The following is an 18,070-nucleotide window of genomic DNA, read 5'->3' as shown; positions in this document are numbered from 1 at the left end:
TGATTTAGGAGTTACGAATGTGAATCTTCTACCTTATGATATTTGAGACAATTGTTTTATCCATGAAAGATGTTATCAAACTATGAAAGATTTTATTTACTCAAAAAGAAAAAAAAATTCATTGTTTACATTTATTGTGTATTAATGTTGGGGTAGAGGGTGTCACAACAAATCAACATAAGACTTTTCAGTGTACTTTATCTCCACTCACACACTTTCTGGAAAACTTCCCAAAAAGTTACCCATCCCTAAATTGCTTTAAGTTAAGCACACTTAACTATGGAGTTCTTATGTGATGAGATATAAAAAAAGTAGATGCATCTTGTTGGTATAGGTAGCACAAATTTACTCCTTTAATTCATCTTTAATTGTATAGTCTCACGCTTGTACAACCTCTAGATCCTTTCATTCTGGTGAGTTCAGGATGTTACTATGACACCCTTTATCTCACATACTAACATAACATATTAATTCGAATTTATCAAAAGAGTTTCACAAGTAATTCTACTAAATACATAAAACCTTGTGGGTAAAAGTATCACATTTAAGCCAAAACTTATGGAAATCTTAAGAGAGGCTAGATTGATGTAGCTTTTCCTTCAAGATTCTTGGATGGACCTTTCACTTCCTAGACTCCTTCAAGCTTCCCAAATAGCTTTCATTGATGTTAAAAGCAATTTCTAACACACAAGAGAAGATAAGAGCTCTCTTAGGTGACATTACACTCTTGAAGAGTGACGAGTCTCTTCAATTTCTCACCACACCTAGGAGAGGATAAGAGAAAATGAAGAACTTCAAAAAGAGAAACAAGCTTTAAGAGAGAGAATTGGAAAAGAATTTTGGCCAAATCTCTATAAAATGCTCGAAGTTCCTACAAAATGGGTCAAATCTACAATATGTAGAGTTTGGTTGGCTTATAGTGCAAGCTAGATTAAACATGGTTAAATGTAATCATTGTAACACTCACTATTTTTATTCTTATTTTATTTTATGGCATTTTCGTAATTCTGTTAAATTTATTGGGGTATTTGAGTAACTCGGAACGGGCTGTTCTGAAAGTGGAACGGGCCGTTCTGAGCATTAGAAATAAGCTAAATTTTTAAGTTGGGAACGGGCCTAGAACGGGCCGTTCCGGAGGGAGAACGGGCCATTCTGCTGAGATTGAGAACGGGTCGTTCTGGTTTTAGAACGGGCCGTTCTGTTTTTTTGGGAACGGGCCGTTCTGCTTTTTGGGAACGGGCCGTTCCAGTTGAAAAATTTGCCCATGTTTGAAGGATCCGGAACGGGGCCGTTCTGAAACCAGTACGGGCCGTTCCGGGTGCATCAGATTGCCTATAAATAGGGCCAAGGGGGGTGAAAATTTTATACAGAGTAAGAAAGTGAAATCCTAGAAAGAGAAAGAGAAGATATATATATATAGAGAGAGAGAGAGAGAAAGAGAGAAAGAAAGAAAGAGAAAGAGAGGGAAAGAAAAAAAGGGAATCCAGAGGAGGAGGTCCTGCCCAAGTTTCAAATCTGCTTATCCAGGTAAGGGGGGAGTGAGAACCTCGCTCAGGGGTGTGGGAATAATTGTTGGATAGTTGTTTGTCGGATTGACCCTAATCCTTTACCGTTGTTCTGTCTTATTTTCTGTTTGCTTTACTTTATTTCTTGTTGAAAATAATAAATGATTATGTAATCCCAATCCCTTGCCGTTGTTCTGTTTGATTTTCTATTTACTCTACTTTGTTTTTGTTGAAGGTGCCGTTGTTTTGTCTGATTTTCTATTTATTCTACTTTGTTCTTTGTTGAAAGTAATAAATGAATATGAAGTTAATGATATAAATAAATAAGTTTTAATATTAACAAGAATGCTATCTTTGAATACCTGTGCGGACCTTATGAGGAGTATTGATGACCTGATCTTGTGAAATATGGACAAAAGACATGAGACCTAAGAATGGACTATTGAGACAAGTTATGATTATGAGAACATGAAAAATGATGATATGATGTACTAAATGAAATTCTGTAATAAGTCAATGAAAGAATGACTGTATGACATGCATCATATGCATATATGACTCCAGGTGTGCCGTTGAGGCTGCATACCAGTGATGTAACTTGCTAACAAGGTGTATCTTGGGGTCACCAGTGATGTAACCAGGTGTACCTTAGGGTCACCAGTGATGTAACCAGGTGTACCTTTGGGTCACCAGTGATGATATGTGAAACTTCTGTATGGCGTCACATGCATGCATTTATGAGTTGAGTCCATGACATCATAGCATGATAAATAAGTATATATGTGATATTGATGATGTATGTGTATGTTTTACATGTGACTTATATTTGTGTGTGTGGGTGCTATCTAACCTTTATTTCTTCACCTAAAACTAAGTGAGATGTTTCTCACTCCCTTGTTGTTTTTGTATATGTTTAAATTATGTTGCAGGAGATCAACATCATGAGGATGTGGTTGATGAGGCTTAAGGTTTCAGTTGGGCATGCTCTGATAGGATGTGACATCGGGGCATAGTTAGCTTAGTTTAATATGTTATTATTTTAATAACCTTAGTTTATCTTCTTTTGTAATTTCTAACGAAGAGACAACGCAGATAAAGTTTATAATTCAAGGAAAATGTATGTTAAGAATTGTAATTTAAATGTTCTTGATAAAAGACCAAAATGTACATCTTTGTTATATATTTTTTTACATGATTGGGAGTATAAATTAATCCCTAACCAGGAGGCACTGCCACCTTTACTGGAGTTAATTTATATTACCTTTATTATATATATATATATATATATATATGATTTCTTGTTTTTCACTAAATTGTATAGAAAATCTTAACTTCTTCTCTTTTATAATTTCTACATTAGAGTGATGATTTATGAGTTACGAATGTGAATCTTCTACCTTTTGAGACAATTGTTTTAACTATGAAAGATTTTATTTACCTAAAAAGAAGAAAAGAAAAATTTTATTGTTACATTTGTTGTATATTAACAATGGGGTAGAGGGTGTCTCATTTAGTGGTATCAGAGCAGGTCGATCTAATCGACCGTGTGTTATGAGTTTACTATGCTTATTTGTTTTACTATGCTTATTTGGTACATGAATGATAGACTGAATTGATTGTGAAACTTGTTGGTATGCTAGTATGATGATTGATTATGTTTATTAATTGTATTATTTTCTTAGACTATGGCTGGTAGAAATGATCGTGCGATTGCTGATGCTTTTAAAGCATTAGCACAAGCTATGAATAATAACAATAGGGCTGAGGTCGCTCCTAACTGGTTGGAGCAATTTCAACGAAATCACCCACCTACCTTTAAAGGAGGATATGATCCAGATGCTACTATGAATTGGCTAACTGAGATTGAGAAGATCTTCAATGTCATGGATTGTCCCCTTACTCAGAAGGTGAAGTTGGCCACCTTCATGTTGACTGCTGATGCTCACTTTTGGTGGGAAGGAGCACTTCGAAGGATGATTGATGGTGGGGTGCACTTGAATTGGGACAACTTCAAGAAGGCTTTTCTTGAAAAGTATTTCCCGGATGATGTGAGGAGTCGAAAAGAAATGGAATTTCTTGAACTGAATAAAGGGAACAATACAGTAGCAGAGTATGCTGCCAAATTTGACGCTTTGGTTCGTTATTGTACACACTACCATGGTGAGGGTGGTGAAAGAGCTAAATGCATAAAATTTGTAACTGGTCTGCGTCCTGAAGTGAAAACTACAATTAACTATCAGGAGATATATCACTTTCCCACTCTGGTCAATAAGTGCAGTATTTATGATCGAGACAACCGTGATCGTGCTGCTTTCTATAAAGGAGTTGGAGGTCCTATCCGTGCTGTAAGCTCTAGTACATCGGGTAAGAGTAAGCCTTACTCCGCTTCTAACAGATTTCAAGGGAATAAAGCTGCTGCTAATAAAAGCAAGTCATTTACAAGAGGATCCACTGTTAGTGCTACAGGAAGTGTTGGAGGGTCTGTGTCCACTCCTTCAGTAAGATGCTGGAAGTGTGGACTTGCTGGTCATAATCAATCTGAGTGTCGTGACAAGGAAGTTACCTGCTTCAACTGCAATGGTAAAGGTCACATCAGCACCCAATGTCCTGAACCATGAAAAACACGCGTTATTGGATCAGGTTTGCAAATTGAGCGCCCAAAGACTGTAGGGAGATTATTTGCTCATAGTGGTGCTGAAGCTTCTCGGTCAGAAAATTTGATACAAGGTACTTGTTTCATAACTGAGATTCCTTTTGTTGTACTATTTGATTCTGGTGCAACTCATTCCTTTATTTCTGTCTCTTGTGTCCAAAAATTGAATTTGCCTGTGTCCTTGTTAGATTTTGATTTAGTTGTTGAAACCCCTACTAATGGTCCTGTGACTGCATCCCTAGTGTGTTTGAAATGTCCTTTGACAGTTTCTGATAAGCAGTTTCTAGTTGACTTAATTTGTTTGCCTCTTAGTCAATTAGATGTAATTCTTGGTATGGATTGGTTATCTTCTCACCATGTCCTTTTAAACTGCTTCGAGAAATCTATTTCTTTTGGTGAATGTAAGAGTACGGAATTTCTTAGTGCTGCTAACATTAAAACTTGTTTAAAAGAAAATGAAAGAGTGTACATGATCTTCGCTTCCTTAACACTTGAAACTGATAGTAAGCTAGATGAGATTCCCTTAGTGAGAGAATTTCTAGAAGTATTTCCTAAGGATGTGTCTAGTTTACCACCTGAGAGAGAGATTGAGTTTACCATAGATTTAGTATCAGGTACCTCACCTATATCTATATCACCCTATAGGATGTCCCCATCAGAGTTAGTTGAGCTTAAGAAACAAATAGAGGAACTGCAAGGAAAACAATTCATTAGGCCTAGTGTCTCGCCTTGGGGAGCGCCTGTTTTGTTGGTTAAGAAGAAAGATGGGAGCATGAGGTTGTGCATAGACTATAAGCAACAGAATAAAGTGACCATTAAGAATAAGTTCCCTTGTGTGACACCCTCTACCCCAACATAATTACTTAATAAGCATTAACTATATTGAGTGATATAAAATAATAAATATCATAAGGTAGAAGATGCACATTCGTAATTAACATTTATACCAAACTCAAGAAGTCATAATAAAACAAAGATTATAAATTAATCCCAGTAAAGGTGGCAGTGCCTCCTAGTTAGGAATCAATTTATAATTTTTTGTATCATACAAATATATTTAAATTTCAAAAGAAAGAAAATAAAACATTATTGTCCCAGAAAGAAGCCTAGCTAAGCCCGATGTCACATCCTATCAGAGCATGCCCACTTAAGCCTCTAGACTTCATTACCAACATCCTCATGATTAAGATTACCTGCAACATAAATTTAAACATATACAAGAATAACAAGAGGAGTGAGAAACTTCTCACTTAGTTGCAGGTATAGAAATAAAAGTTAAATAGCACACACACACGCAATATAATTCACATATATAATCAATCTCACATATATGCTTATGTATAATGATTTTCTTGACTTGACTCACTAATGTATGCATGTGGCGCCATACGGAAGTTTCAGAATTTATCACTGGTGACCCAAAGGTACACCTATCACTGGTGTTCATACACCTCGTTAGCATGTTACATCACTGGTGTCCCGAAGGCACACCTATCACTGGTGATCATACACCTTGTTAGCATCACTGGTATGCGGCCTCAGCGGCACACCTAGAATAATATATGCATATGATGCATGTCATACATTCATAGACTCAACATTTAGCATACTACACATATAAGATTCATATTTCATAATTATGATTTATTTTATTAATCCAACTTTAATAGTCTAATAGTCCAACAGTCCAATAGTCCAACGGTCCAATAGTCCAACGGTCCAATAGTTCAACAGTTCAACGGTCCATTCATGGATCGTAGGTCACAAGTCATGAGTACATATTTCATACAGTCATATCCTCATAGGTCCGCATAGGTCTCATATATACTTCATATACTCAAGTCATAATAAGATCTTCATAAGTTCGCATAGGTATTTTTATTCTAAAACTTATTCTTTTTTTAACATCAATTACATATTTATAAATTAATAGGAGGCTTAGCCTTCCATATCTTTATTAATAAACAATTTATTCATTTTTTTTCTTTTATAAAAATAGTATAGTTATTATTTACTACGGACAAGAAATCAAGTAATGCAAAAAGCAAAGCACATTAATAACAATATTTCATACAAACAAACCACAGGCATAAGATCGGGAGCCAATCTAACAAACAACTATTTAACGATTACTCCAACACCCCCAAGCGAGGTTTCCCACTCCCCCCCTTACCTGGATAAATAGGAATTTGGGCAGAATCTCCTCTCTTTCTCCTTAAACCGGAACCGGAACTAGAGCAGAACCTTCTCTATTCTCCTCCTCTTTTCACAACCTAGGCAGAACCTTCTCTCTTATTTTCTCTTTCTATCTCTCTAGAATTCCTTCTCTCTAAACTTTTCTTCTCTCTAGTTATGAATTTTCAAAATCTTTAGGTCCCTATTTATAGAAATTTTGAAGTTACTATGCACTATGCACTATTCATTAAAATAATATTATAAGTTACTATGCACTATGCACTATTCATTAAAATAATATTATAAGTTACTATGCACTATTCATTATTATATTCAAATTTATTAAAAAATTTGAACTCGCGTCCCTCGTGCAGCCGCCCCTTCACTATGCAATTGCATAGTGAAATACTATTCATACATACGTATACATAAATAGTAAAATACGTATATGTAAATAGTAAAATACATATACATGAATAGTAAAATACGGGAATAAAATACTTATTCACATAATAAATAACTCTTTTCATTTGAATAAAATTTTGGGATATTACATTTCTCCCCTCCTTTAAGAAATTTCGTCCCCGAAATTTTCCTGAAATAGAAAAGGATAATCTTCACGCATCTTGCTTTCTAACTCCCAAGTAGCACTTTCTTCAAAATGTCCTCCCCAAACGACCTTAACCAAAGGAATTTCCTTTCCTCTTAGTTGTTTCACTCTCATATCATCAATTCTTAAAGGAACTGTTTCATAGGTAAGATTATCTTTCAACTGAATGTTGTCAGACTCAATGATATGGGAAGGATCATGGACATACTTTCTGAGTTGGGAAACATGAAAGACATTATGAAGATTTGAAAGAGATGGGGGTAAGGCAATTTGATAGGCTACTTCACCAATTCTTTTAAGGATTTGATAAGGACCAATAAAACGTGGAGTAAGTTTACGGGACTTCAGTGCTCTGCCCACTCCTGTCCAAGGAGTAACTTTAAGGAATACATGATCACCTTCATTAAACTCAAGGTCCCTTCTCCTTTTATCACTGTAACTCTTCTGCCTACTCTGAGCTGCTCTCATTCTCTCCTGGATCATCTTAACTTGTTCAGTAGTTTGTTGAACTATCTCAGGTCCTAAGATAGCATTCTCTCCAGGTTCTACCCAACACAAAGGTGTTCTACATCTCCTACCATATAGAGCTTCATAAGGTGCCATCCCAATACTGGAATGGTAGCTATTGTTGTAGGTAAACTCTATCAAAGGTAGGAAACTATCCCAACTACCCCCATGTTCTAAGATGCAAGCTCTCAACAAGTCTTCCAAAGATTGAATAGTTCTTTCGGTTTGGCCATCTGTTTGGGGATGGTAGGCTGAACTCAATCTAAGCTTAGTGCCTAAAGCCTCATGTAAACTGTCCCAAAATCTAGAAGTAAACCTAGGATCTCTGTCAGAAACTATACTAGTAGGAACCCCATGTAATCTCACAATTTCACTTATGTACAACTTGGTTAGTCTCTCCAAAGAGTATCTAATGTTAATGGGAATAAAATGGGCAGACTTAGTCAATCTATCTACAATGACCCATATAGCATCTAAGTTTTTCGCAGTTTTAGGTAACCCCACTACGAAATCCATAGAGATACTATCCCATTTCCACACAGGCACATCCAAAGGTTGCAGGAAACCTGAAGGTTTTTGGTGTTCTACCTTAGCTTTCTGACATACCAGGCAGGCATACACAAATTCCTCCACTTCCTTTTTCATCTTAGGCCACCAGAACATCTTCTTAAGGTCTTGGTACATCTTAGTGGCTCCTGGATGAATACTAAGGCTACTCCTATGTCCTTCTTCAAGTATTGCTTTCTTAAGTTCAGGCACACTAGGAATACACAACCTATCTCTAAACCTCAATACTCCATCTATTCCAATTTTAAATTCACTTTCCACACCTTGATTTAACTTCTCAACTTGACTCAATAAGAAAGGATCTACCTTCTGACCTTTTCTAATTTCATCTATCAAGTTATTAGTCACCTTCAAGGTTCCCAACCTAATACTCTTAGAGGTTAGTTCACACCCTAAACTCATATCCCTAAATTCCTCAATCATGTGCAATTCCCTCATCATTAAAGAAGAAATTCTCAAGGATTTCCTACTCAAAGCGTCAGCTACCACATTAGCTTTGCCTGGGTGATAGTTCAACTGAAAGTCATAATCCTTAAGAAACTCTAACCATCTTCTCTGTCTCATATTTAATTCTTTTTGGTCAAACAAGTACTTAAGGCTTTTATGATCACTAAACACCTCAAATCTAGATCCAAACAAGTAGTGTCTCCACAACTTAAGCACAAATACTATTGCAGCTAACTCAAGATCATGGGTAGGATAGTTTTGCTCATGGGTTTTAAGTTGTCTAGACGCATAGGCTACTACCCTTCTCTCCTGCATAAGTACTCCACCTAAACCTGATTTGGAAGCATCACAAAATACCTCAAAAGTCTTGCTAGGGTCAGGTAATACTAACACAGGGGCACTAGTTAGTCTTCTCTTAAGTTCTTGAAAACTCTCTTCACACTTAGAGTCCCACACAAAAGGTTGGTTTTTCCTAGTCAATTTGGTCAAAGGTAAAGCTAATTTAGAAAAACCCTCTATAAATCTCCTATAATACCCAGCTAGTCCTAGAAAACTCCTAATCTCAAAAACTGACTTAGGTGCTTTCCATTCAAGAACCGCCTCTACCTTAGAAGGATCTACAGCTATCCCATCCTTGGATATCACATGCCCTAGAAAATTTACACTCTCCAACCAAAATTCACATTTTGCCAATTTAGCATACAACTGTTTCTCCTTAAGGGTTTGAAGAACGATCCTAAGGTGCTCAGCATGCTCCTCCCTATTCTTAGAATACACTAGGATATCATCTATGAAGACCACTACAAATCTATCCAAGTAAGGGTGAAAGATCCTATTCATGTAGTCCATGAAAACACTAGGTGCATTAGTCACACCAAAAGGCATCACTAAATACTCATAGTGCCCATAACGAGTCCTAAAAGCAGTCTTTGGGATATCCTCGGATTTCACTCGGATTTGATGGTAACCTGATCTCAAATCTATCTTACTAAACACACAAGCTCCAACTAGTTGATCCATAAGATCATCTATTCTAGGCAAGGGATACTTATTCTTAATGGTCACCTTATTCAATTGTCTATAATCTACACACAATCTCATACTTCCATCTTTCTTTTTGACCAATAAAACAGGCGCTCCCCAAGGTGAAACACTAGGCCTAATGAATTGTTTCTCTTGTAGTTCCTCTATTTGTTTCTTAAGCTCAACTAACTCTTTAGGAGACATCCTACAGGGTGCTATAGATATGGGTGCGGTACCTGGCACTAAGTCTATACTGAACTCAATCTCTCTCTCGGGTGGTAAACTAGACACATCCTTAGGAAATACTTCAGGAAATTCTCTCACTAAGGGAATCTCATCTAGCTTACTCTCAGTCTCAACTGTTAATGAAGATAAGATCATGTATACCCTTTCATTTTCCTTTAAACAAGTTTTAATGTTAGAAGCACTAAGAAATTCCGTACTCTTACATTCACCAAATGAAATGGATTTATCAAAGCAATTTAAAAGAACATGGTGAGAAGATAGCCAATCCATACCAAGGATTACATCTAATTGACTAAGAGGCAGACAGATTAAGTCAACTAGAAACTGTTTTTCAGAAATTGTCAAAGGGCATTTTAAACACACTAGGGATGTAGTTACAGGACCATTAGTAGGGGTTTCAACAACTAAATCAAAATTTAACAAAGACACAGGCAATTTCAGTTTTTGGACACAAGAGATGGAAATAAAGGAATGAGTTGCACCAGAATCAAATAGTACAACAAAAGGAGTCTCAGCTATGAAACAAGTACCTTGTATCAAATTTTCTGACCGAGCAGCTTCAACACCACTAAGAGCAAATACTCTCCCTATAGTCTTTGGTCGTTCGGTTTGCGATCCTGATCCAATGACACGTGTTCTTGGTGGTTCAGGACATTGAGTACTGATGTGTCCTTTACCATTGCAGTTGAAGCAAGTAACCTCCTTGTCACGACACTCTAATTTAATATGACCGATCCGTCCACACTTTCCACATCTTCCTGAAGAAATAGACACAGACCCTCCAACACTACCAATAGTGTTCACAGTGGACGATTTAGTTCTATTGGCAGCAGCCATATTTCCCTGAGATCTGGTAGAAGCAGAGTAAGGCTTACTCTTACCAGAAGTATTTGAATTCACTGCACGAATAGGACCTCCAACTCCCTTGTAAAAGACAGAACGTGCACGATTATCACGGTCATAGATTCTACTCTTGTTGACAAGCGTTGGGTAGTGATAAATCTCTTGATAATTAATTGCGGTTTTTATCTCAGGACGAAGGCCATTCACAAATTTAATACATTTAGCCCGTTCGCCACCCTCACCATGATAATGGGTACAATAACGGACCAAGGCATCAAATTTTTCAGCATAGTGTGCCACCGTATCATTTCCTTGCTTTAACTCGAGAAATTCAGCTTCCTTCTGGCTTCTCACATCATCCGGGAAATACTTCTCAAGAAAAACTCTTTTGAAGTTTTCCCAATTTAATTGCATTCCTCCATCTATTATCCTTTGAAGTGCTCCTTCCCACCAAAAATGGGCATCAGCAGTAAACATAAAGGTAGCCAACCTCACTTTCTGAGGAAAAGGACATTCCATAGCATTGAAGATCTTTTCGATCTCCATTAGCCAATTTATTGCAACATCTGGGTCATATCCTCCTTTAAAGGTCGGCGGGTTATTCTTCTGAAATTGCTCCAACCAGTTAGGAACAACTCCAGCCATATTGTTGTTGTTCATTGCTTGGGCTAATGCTTGGAGAGCATCAGCAATCGCACGATCATTTCTACCAGCCATAATCTGGATATATAGAACTTTTAATAAACACAGACAACTATAACATAATATATTTACAATCAATAAACATAGTAGACACATAACTCACGGCCGATAGAATCGACCTGCTCTGATACCACTAAATGTGACACCCTCTACCCCAACATAATTACTTAATAAGCATTAACTATATTGAGTGATATAAAATAATAAATATCATAAGGTAGAAGATGCACATTCGTAATTAACATTTATACCAAACTCAAGAAGTCATAATAAAACAAAGATTATAAATTAATCCCAGTAAAGGTGGCAGTGCCTCCTAGTTAGGAATCAATTTATAATTTTTTGTATCATACAAATATATTTAAATTTCAAAAGAAAGAAAATAAAACATTATTGTCCCAGAAAGAAGCCTAGCTAAGCCCGATGTCACATCCTATCAGAGCATGCCCACTTAAGCCTCTAGACTTCATTACCAACATCCTCATGATTAAGATTACCTGCAACATAAATTTAAACATATACAAGAATAACAAGAGGAGTGAGAAACTTCTCACTTAGTTGCAGGTATAGAAATAAAAGTTAAATAGCACACACACACGCAATATAATTCACATATATAATCAATCTCACATATATGCTTATGTATAATGATTTTCTTGACTTGACTCACTAATGTATGCATGTGGCGCCATACGGAAGTTTCAGAATTTATCACTGGTGACCCAAAGGTACACCTATCACTGGTGTTCATACACCTCGTTAGCATGTTACATCACTGGTGTCCCGAAGGCACACCTATCACTGGTGATCATACACCTTGTTAGCATCACTGGTATGCGGCCTCAGCGGCACACCTAGAATAATATATGCATATGATGCATGTCATACATTCATAGACTCAACATTTAGCATATTACACATATAAGATTCATATTTCATAATTATGATTTATTTTATTAATCCAACTTTAATAGTCTAATAGTCCAACAGTCCAATAGTCCAACGGTCCAATAGTCCAACGGTCCAATAGTTCAACAGTTCAACGGTCCATTCATGGATCGTAGGTCACAAGTCATGAGTACATATTTCATACAGTCATATCCTCATAGGTCCGCATAGGTCTCATATATACTTCATATACTCAAGTCATAATAAGATCTTCATAAGTTCGCATAGGTATTTTTATTCTAAAACTTATTCTTTTTTTAACATCAATTACATATTTATAAATTAATAGGAGGCTTAGCCTTCCATATCTTTATTAATAAACAATTTATTCATTTTTTTTCTTTTATAAAAATAGTATAGTTATTATTTACTACGGACAAGAAATCAAGTAATGCAAAAAGCAAAGCACATTAATAACAATATTTCATACAAACAAACCACAGGCATAAGATCGGGAGCCAATCTAACAAACAACTATTTAACGATTACTCCAACACCCCCAAGCGAGGTTTCCCACTCCCCCCCTTACCTAGATAAATAGGAATTTGGGCAGAATCTCCTCTCTTTCTCCTTAAACCGGAACCGGAACTAGAGCAGAACCTTCTCTATTCTCCTCCTCTTTTCACAACCTAGGCAGAACCTTCTCTCTTATTTTCTCTTTCTATCTCTCTAGAATTCCTTCTCTCTAAACTTTTCTTCTCTCTAGTTATGAATTTTCAAAATCTTTAGGTCCCTATTTATAGAAATTTTGAAGTTACTATGCACTATGCACTATTCATTAAAATAATATTATAAGTTACTATGCACTATGCACTATTCATTAAAATAATATTATAAGTTACTATGCACTATTCATTATTATATTCAAATTTATTAAAAAATTTGAACTCGCGTCCCTCGTGCAGCCGCCCCTTCACTATGCAATTGCATAGTGAAATACTATTCATACATACGTATACATAAATAGTAAAATACGTATATGTAAATAGTAAAATACATATACATGAATAGTAAAATACGGGAATAAAATACTTATTCACATAATAAATAACTCTTTTCATTTGAATAAAATTTTGGAATATTACACCTTGCCTAGGATAGATGACCTTATGGATCAACTAGTTGGAGCCTGTGTGTTCAGTAAGATAGATTTAAGGTCAGGATACCATCAGATTAGAGTGAGATCTGAGGATGTTCCTAAGACTGCCTATAGGACCCGCTATGGGCACTATGAATATTTAGTTATGCCTTTTGGTGTGACTAATGCACCTGGTATTTTTATGGACTACATGAATAGAATCTTTCACCCTTGCTTGGATAGATTTGTAGTGGTCTTCATAGATGATATCCTAATGTATTCCAAGACTAGGGAGGAGCATGTTGAGCACCTTAGGATTGTTCTTCAAACCCTTAAGGAGAAGCAGTTGTATGCTAAATTGTCAAAATGTGAATTTTGGTTGGATAATGTGAACTTTCTAGGACATGTGATATCCAAGGGTGGGATAGCTGTAGATCCTGCTAAGGTAGAAGCTGTGTTAGAGTGGAGAACACCTAAATCAGTATTTGAGATTAAGAGTTTCCTAAGACTAGCCGGTTATTACAGAAGGTTCATAGAGAATTTCTCTAGGCTAGCTCTTCCTTTGACTAAGCTGACGAAGAAGGACCAACCTTTTGTGTGGGATTCTAGGTGTGAGGAGAGTTTTCAAGAGCTTAAGAGGAGATTAACTAGTGCTCCTGTGTTAGTGTTACCTGATTCTAGTAAGACTTTTGAGGTATTTTGTGATGCTTCTAAATTGGGTTTAGGAGGAGTGCTTATGCAGGAGGGTAACGTAGTAGCCTATGCTTCTAGACAACTTAAAATTCATGAGCAAAACTATCCTACCCATGACCTTGAGTTAGCTGCAATAGTTTTTGTGCTTAAGTTGTGGAGACATTACTTGTTTGGGTCTAGATTTGAGGTTTTTAGTGACCATAAAAGCCTTAAGTACTTGTTTGACCAAAAGGAATTGAATATGAGACAGAGGAGATGGTTAGAGTTCCTTAAAGATTATGACTTTCAATTGAACTATCACCCCGGCAAGGCTAATGTTGTAGCTGACGCTTTGAGTAGAAAATCTTTGAGAGTGTCTTCTTTGATGATTAGGGAATTGCATATGATTGAGGAGTTTAGGGATATGAGCTTAGGGTGTGAATTGACTTCTAAGAGTATTAAGTTGGGAGCTTTGAGAGTGACTAATAGCTTGATAAATGAGATTAAAGAAGGTCAGAAGGTAGATCCTTTCTTATTGAGTCAGGTAGAGAAATTGAATCAAGGTGTGAAAAGTGAGTTTAGTGGATGGAGTTTTGAGATTTAAGGATAGGTTGTTGATGTATGAAAAACCGCAAGTGTACGGTTGTCGTCAAGTAATAAATATCGAATCACAGGGACTACGTGTTTGACCTAGAATTACTAGTATTTTAATTTGAATTTTAAAACAGATGGAATTTCTGTTTTGATATGATAAGATCAGATTTCATGGTAAAAGAGATAGTAATGCAATTAATGAATAAGATAAAACTTTAAGATAAGATAAGGAGATTTCCGGGAATCTAGGGTTCGCACAAAGAGTTCCAACATTATTGAATTATTATTTTCATTAATTAATTCTATTCCATCTTGAAGGTAGTCTTAACCTAATTTAATCCATGCACCTTCTCAGGCTACGAGGACGTGTTTAATTAAAATTAATCCCTACTCTCGTGGTAATTACGTTCAATTAAACCCGTTAAGATCTTTGTTAATCTATTGCTCCTCGAAAGCTTAAATCTACTCTCGTGATTTAACACTCAAGTCTATTCCTTTAGGTTCCGATAATTAGGTTCTCCTCTCAGTTCATCCCTAATTATCTATGATTATGAAAATTAAGATTAATTGTTTATCATAATTATAATCAAGTTCTCCTCTCAGTTCATCCTTAATTAATGTTATTATGAAAACTGTAACGCCTATTTCTAATACCCAAATTATACAATATAAAATTATAAAATTTTATAATATTTTATAATTATATCATTAACAATATCTATATATTTATTTAATAAAAATAAAAGTAAAGAAAAGAATATCTTGTGAATTTAATACATAACATATCGTTCTAAAATATTTAGAATAACGTATTATTTTACACATTATTCATTTTCCTTACTCTATTAATACAATATATATATTCATAACGGAAAGAAAATTACAATTAAAATAATATGATTGACAAGTAAAGTTATAACAGATCCATCAAATAGCCTCCGTATTCCAATTTCCTTCCATGTAGGACAGCAGTAACAATAACAGCAAAATGATCTGGAATCTCAAGTTGATCCATCTATTTATAATATATTTAATTAAAAAAAAAACAAAGAAAAGAAAGGAGTAAGAACAATATCCAATAAATACAATAATTCGAACGAATAAACATAATTATTTATGTATAAAATTTTAACATATATATATATATATATAAATATATATTTATACAGATTAAATATTAGATTTTCTTGATACAATAAAATTTGAATTATACTTGTAGTGACTAGTCAGGATAAATGAGCATCATTATAACACCAACCAAAAATTATTCCACCTCCATTTCTTACTCATTTAAATCCCCAAGGTTAAACCTCCAGCTACAAATAATTCAAACTTTATCGTCTATGGCCATAGAGTATTAATTATCTTTAAAATGAGTAAAAGACATTTTAACAAATTATATTAATCATAAAAAAAATTACTCAAAATAGATTTAAGAATAATCATTAGAATAAGTAATAGTAATTAAAGGTTAAACAAATATATGAGGTTAGAAACACCCCACTAAATAATAACGTAAATAAATAAACATAATAATTAAAAGTTAAATAGTTAGATGAGGTTAGGAACACCTCACTGAATAAATATAACAATAACATAGTAATTAAAAGTTAAGTAGTTAGATGAGGTTAGGAACACCTCACTGAATAAATATAACAATAACATAGTAATTAAAAGTTAAGTAGTTAGATGAGGTTAGGAACACCTCACTGAATAAATATAACAATAACATAGTAATTAAAAGTTAAGTAGTTAGATGAGGTTAAGAACACCTCACTGAATAAATATATAAATATAGTGCAGTTAGAAACACCTTACTGAATAAATATATAAATATAGTGAGGTTAGGGTCACCCCACTAAATAATAGAAATAACATAAATAAATAAACAGGGTAATTAAAAGTTAAGGAGTTAGATGAAGTTAGTAACACCTCACTGAATAAATATAACAATAATGAGGTTAGGGGCACCCCACTAAATAAATATAATCAAGTAAATGACATAAATAAATATACATAATAGTATATAAAATTTTAAAAAGATAAGGTTCTCCTCCCCCTTACCTAGATAAGTAAGAGTTGAAACTAGTGCAATATCTCTCTAAAAACTTGGGCAGAATCTCTTCCTCTTTCTCCTTAAACAAGGCACTAGAGCAGAACCTCCTTTTCTTTCTCCTTCTCTCTCTCTTACTTTCTCTCTCTATTTCTCCAGAATTTCCTTCTCTCTAGAATTCTGAATTTTCAAAACCTTAGGTCCCTATTTATAGAAATTTTGAAGTTACTATGCACTATGCACTATTCATTAAAATAATATTATAAGTTACTATGCACTATTCATTAAAATATTCAAATTAATTATAAAATTGAACCTTGCTTCCCTCGTGCCACCCTTAGCAGCCATTTACTATTCACGTATACGTATACGTGAATAGTAAAAATACGTATATGTGAATAGTAAAAATACGTATACATGAATAGTAAAAATACGTATAAAAATATGATAAACTTTCTAATAATCTCAATAAATATTTAAAATCAAAATAACCTGTTTTATTTAATAAAATTTTGAATATTACAATTCTCCCCTACTTACAGAAATTTCGTCCTCGAAATTTTTATTGCTTAAAATAAGTAAGGATAATTTTTCTTAACTTCTTCTTCGAGTTCCCAAGTAGCATCTCCAGTAACATCATTCCAGATTACCTTTACCAGTGTAATCAGTTTGCCTCTCAACTGCTTGATCCTCCTGTCTGCGATCTGTACAGGCATTGTTTCAAATGTAAGGTTATCCTTTAATTGTACTGTATCAGGCATTATTATATGAGAAGGGTCAGAAATATATTTTCTTAACTGAGACACATGGAAGACATTATGGAGATTAGAAAGAAAAGGTGGTAGAGAAATTTGGTAAGCAACAGGACCTATTTTTCTAAGGATTTGATAAGGACCAATAAATCGAGGAGTGAGTTTCTTTGATTTCATTACCCTACCAATACCAGCTGTTGGTGTAACTTTCAAAAATACATGATCACCTTCCTGGAATTCAAGAGGTCGTCTTCTTTTATCAGCATAACTTTTTTGTCTGCTTTGAGTCATTCTCAATTTTTCTTGAATCATTTTGATCTTTTTCGTGGTTTGTTGCACCAATTCAGGACCCAAGATTAAATTCTCTCCTGTCTCAAACCAGCACAAAGGAGTTCTACACCTTCTTCCATATAAAGCTTCATAGGGTGCCATACCTATGCTAGAATGGAAACTGTTGTTATAAGTGAATTCAATCAGAGGCAAGTATTTGTCCCAACTACCAGAATTCTCTAGCACACAAGCTCTCAATAAATCTTCTAGGGATTGTATGGTTCTTTCTGATTGTCCATCTGTTTGAGGATGATATGCAGAGCTAAGACGAAGCTTAGTTCCTAATGCTTGATGTAAACTTCCCCAAAATCTAGAAGTGAATCTAGGATCCCTATCAGATATTATGCTAGATGGTACCCCATGCA

The 18,070-nt window shown here is 35.0% G+C and overlaps 1 protein-coding gene and 2 long non-coding RNA genes across 3 annotated transcripts; all 3 read right to left on the bottom strand.

Moving 5' to 3' along the window:
* Positions 1–5,098: 5,098 nt before the first annotated feature.
* LOC145953157 (uncharacterized) lies at positions 5,099–10,465 on the bottom strand. The gene is made up of 2 exons (XR_014430709.1): positions 10,264–10,465; positions 5,099–5,351 (listed from the first exon to the last, which is right to left on the bottom strand). It is a non-coding gene; the product is annotated as an uncharacterized LOC145953157 (long non-coding RNA).
* Positions 10,466–10,533: 68 nt separating this feature from the next.
* On the bottom strand, positions 10,534–11,293 carry LOC145953314 (uncharacterized). The gene is made up of 2 exons (XM_083067255.1): positions 10,615–11,293; positions 10,534–10,583 (listed from the first exon to the last, which is right to left on the bottom strand). The coding sequence occupies exons 1-2, from the start codon at positions 11,291–11,293 to the stop codon at positions 10,534–10,536; spliced, it is 729 nt and encodes a 242-aa protein (XP_082923381.1).
* A 4,046-nt stretch (positions 11,294–15,339) lies between these two features.
* LOC145953127 (uncharacterized) lies at positions 15,340–16,799 on the bottom strand. Its single transcript, XR_014430679.1, has 2 exons — positions 16,635–16,799; positions 15,340–15,585 (listed from the first exon to the last, which is right to left on the bottom strand). It is a non-coding gene; the product is annotated as an uncharacterized LOC145953127 (long non-coding RNA).
* Positions 16,800–18,070: the final 1,271 nt, after the last annotated feature.

The sequence above is a fragment of the Cajanus cajan genome, chromosome 11 (assembly GCF_000230855.2).
Source record: "Cajanus cajan strain Asha chromosome 11, NIPB_CcT2T_4, whole genome shotgun sequence".
NCBI lineage: Eukaryota > Viridiplantae > Streptophyta > Magnoliopsida > Fabales > Fabaceae > Cajanus > Cajanus cajan.
Note: the sequence above shows the minus strand (reverse complement) of the source record. Positions and strands in the feature narration are given on the sequence as shown.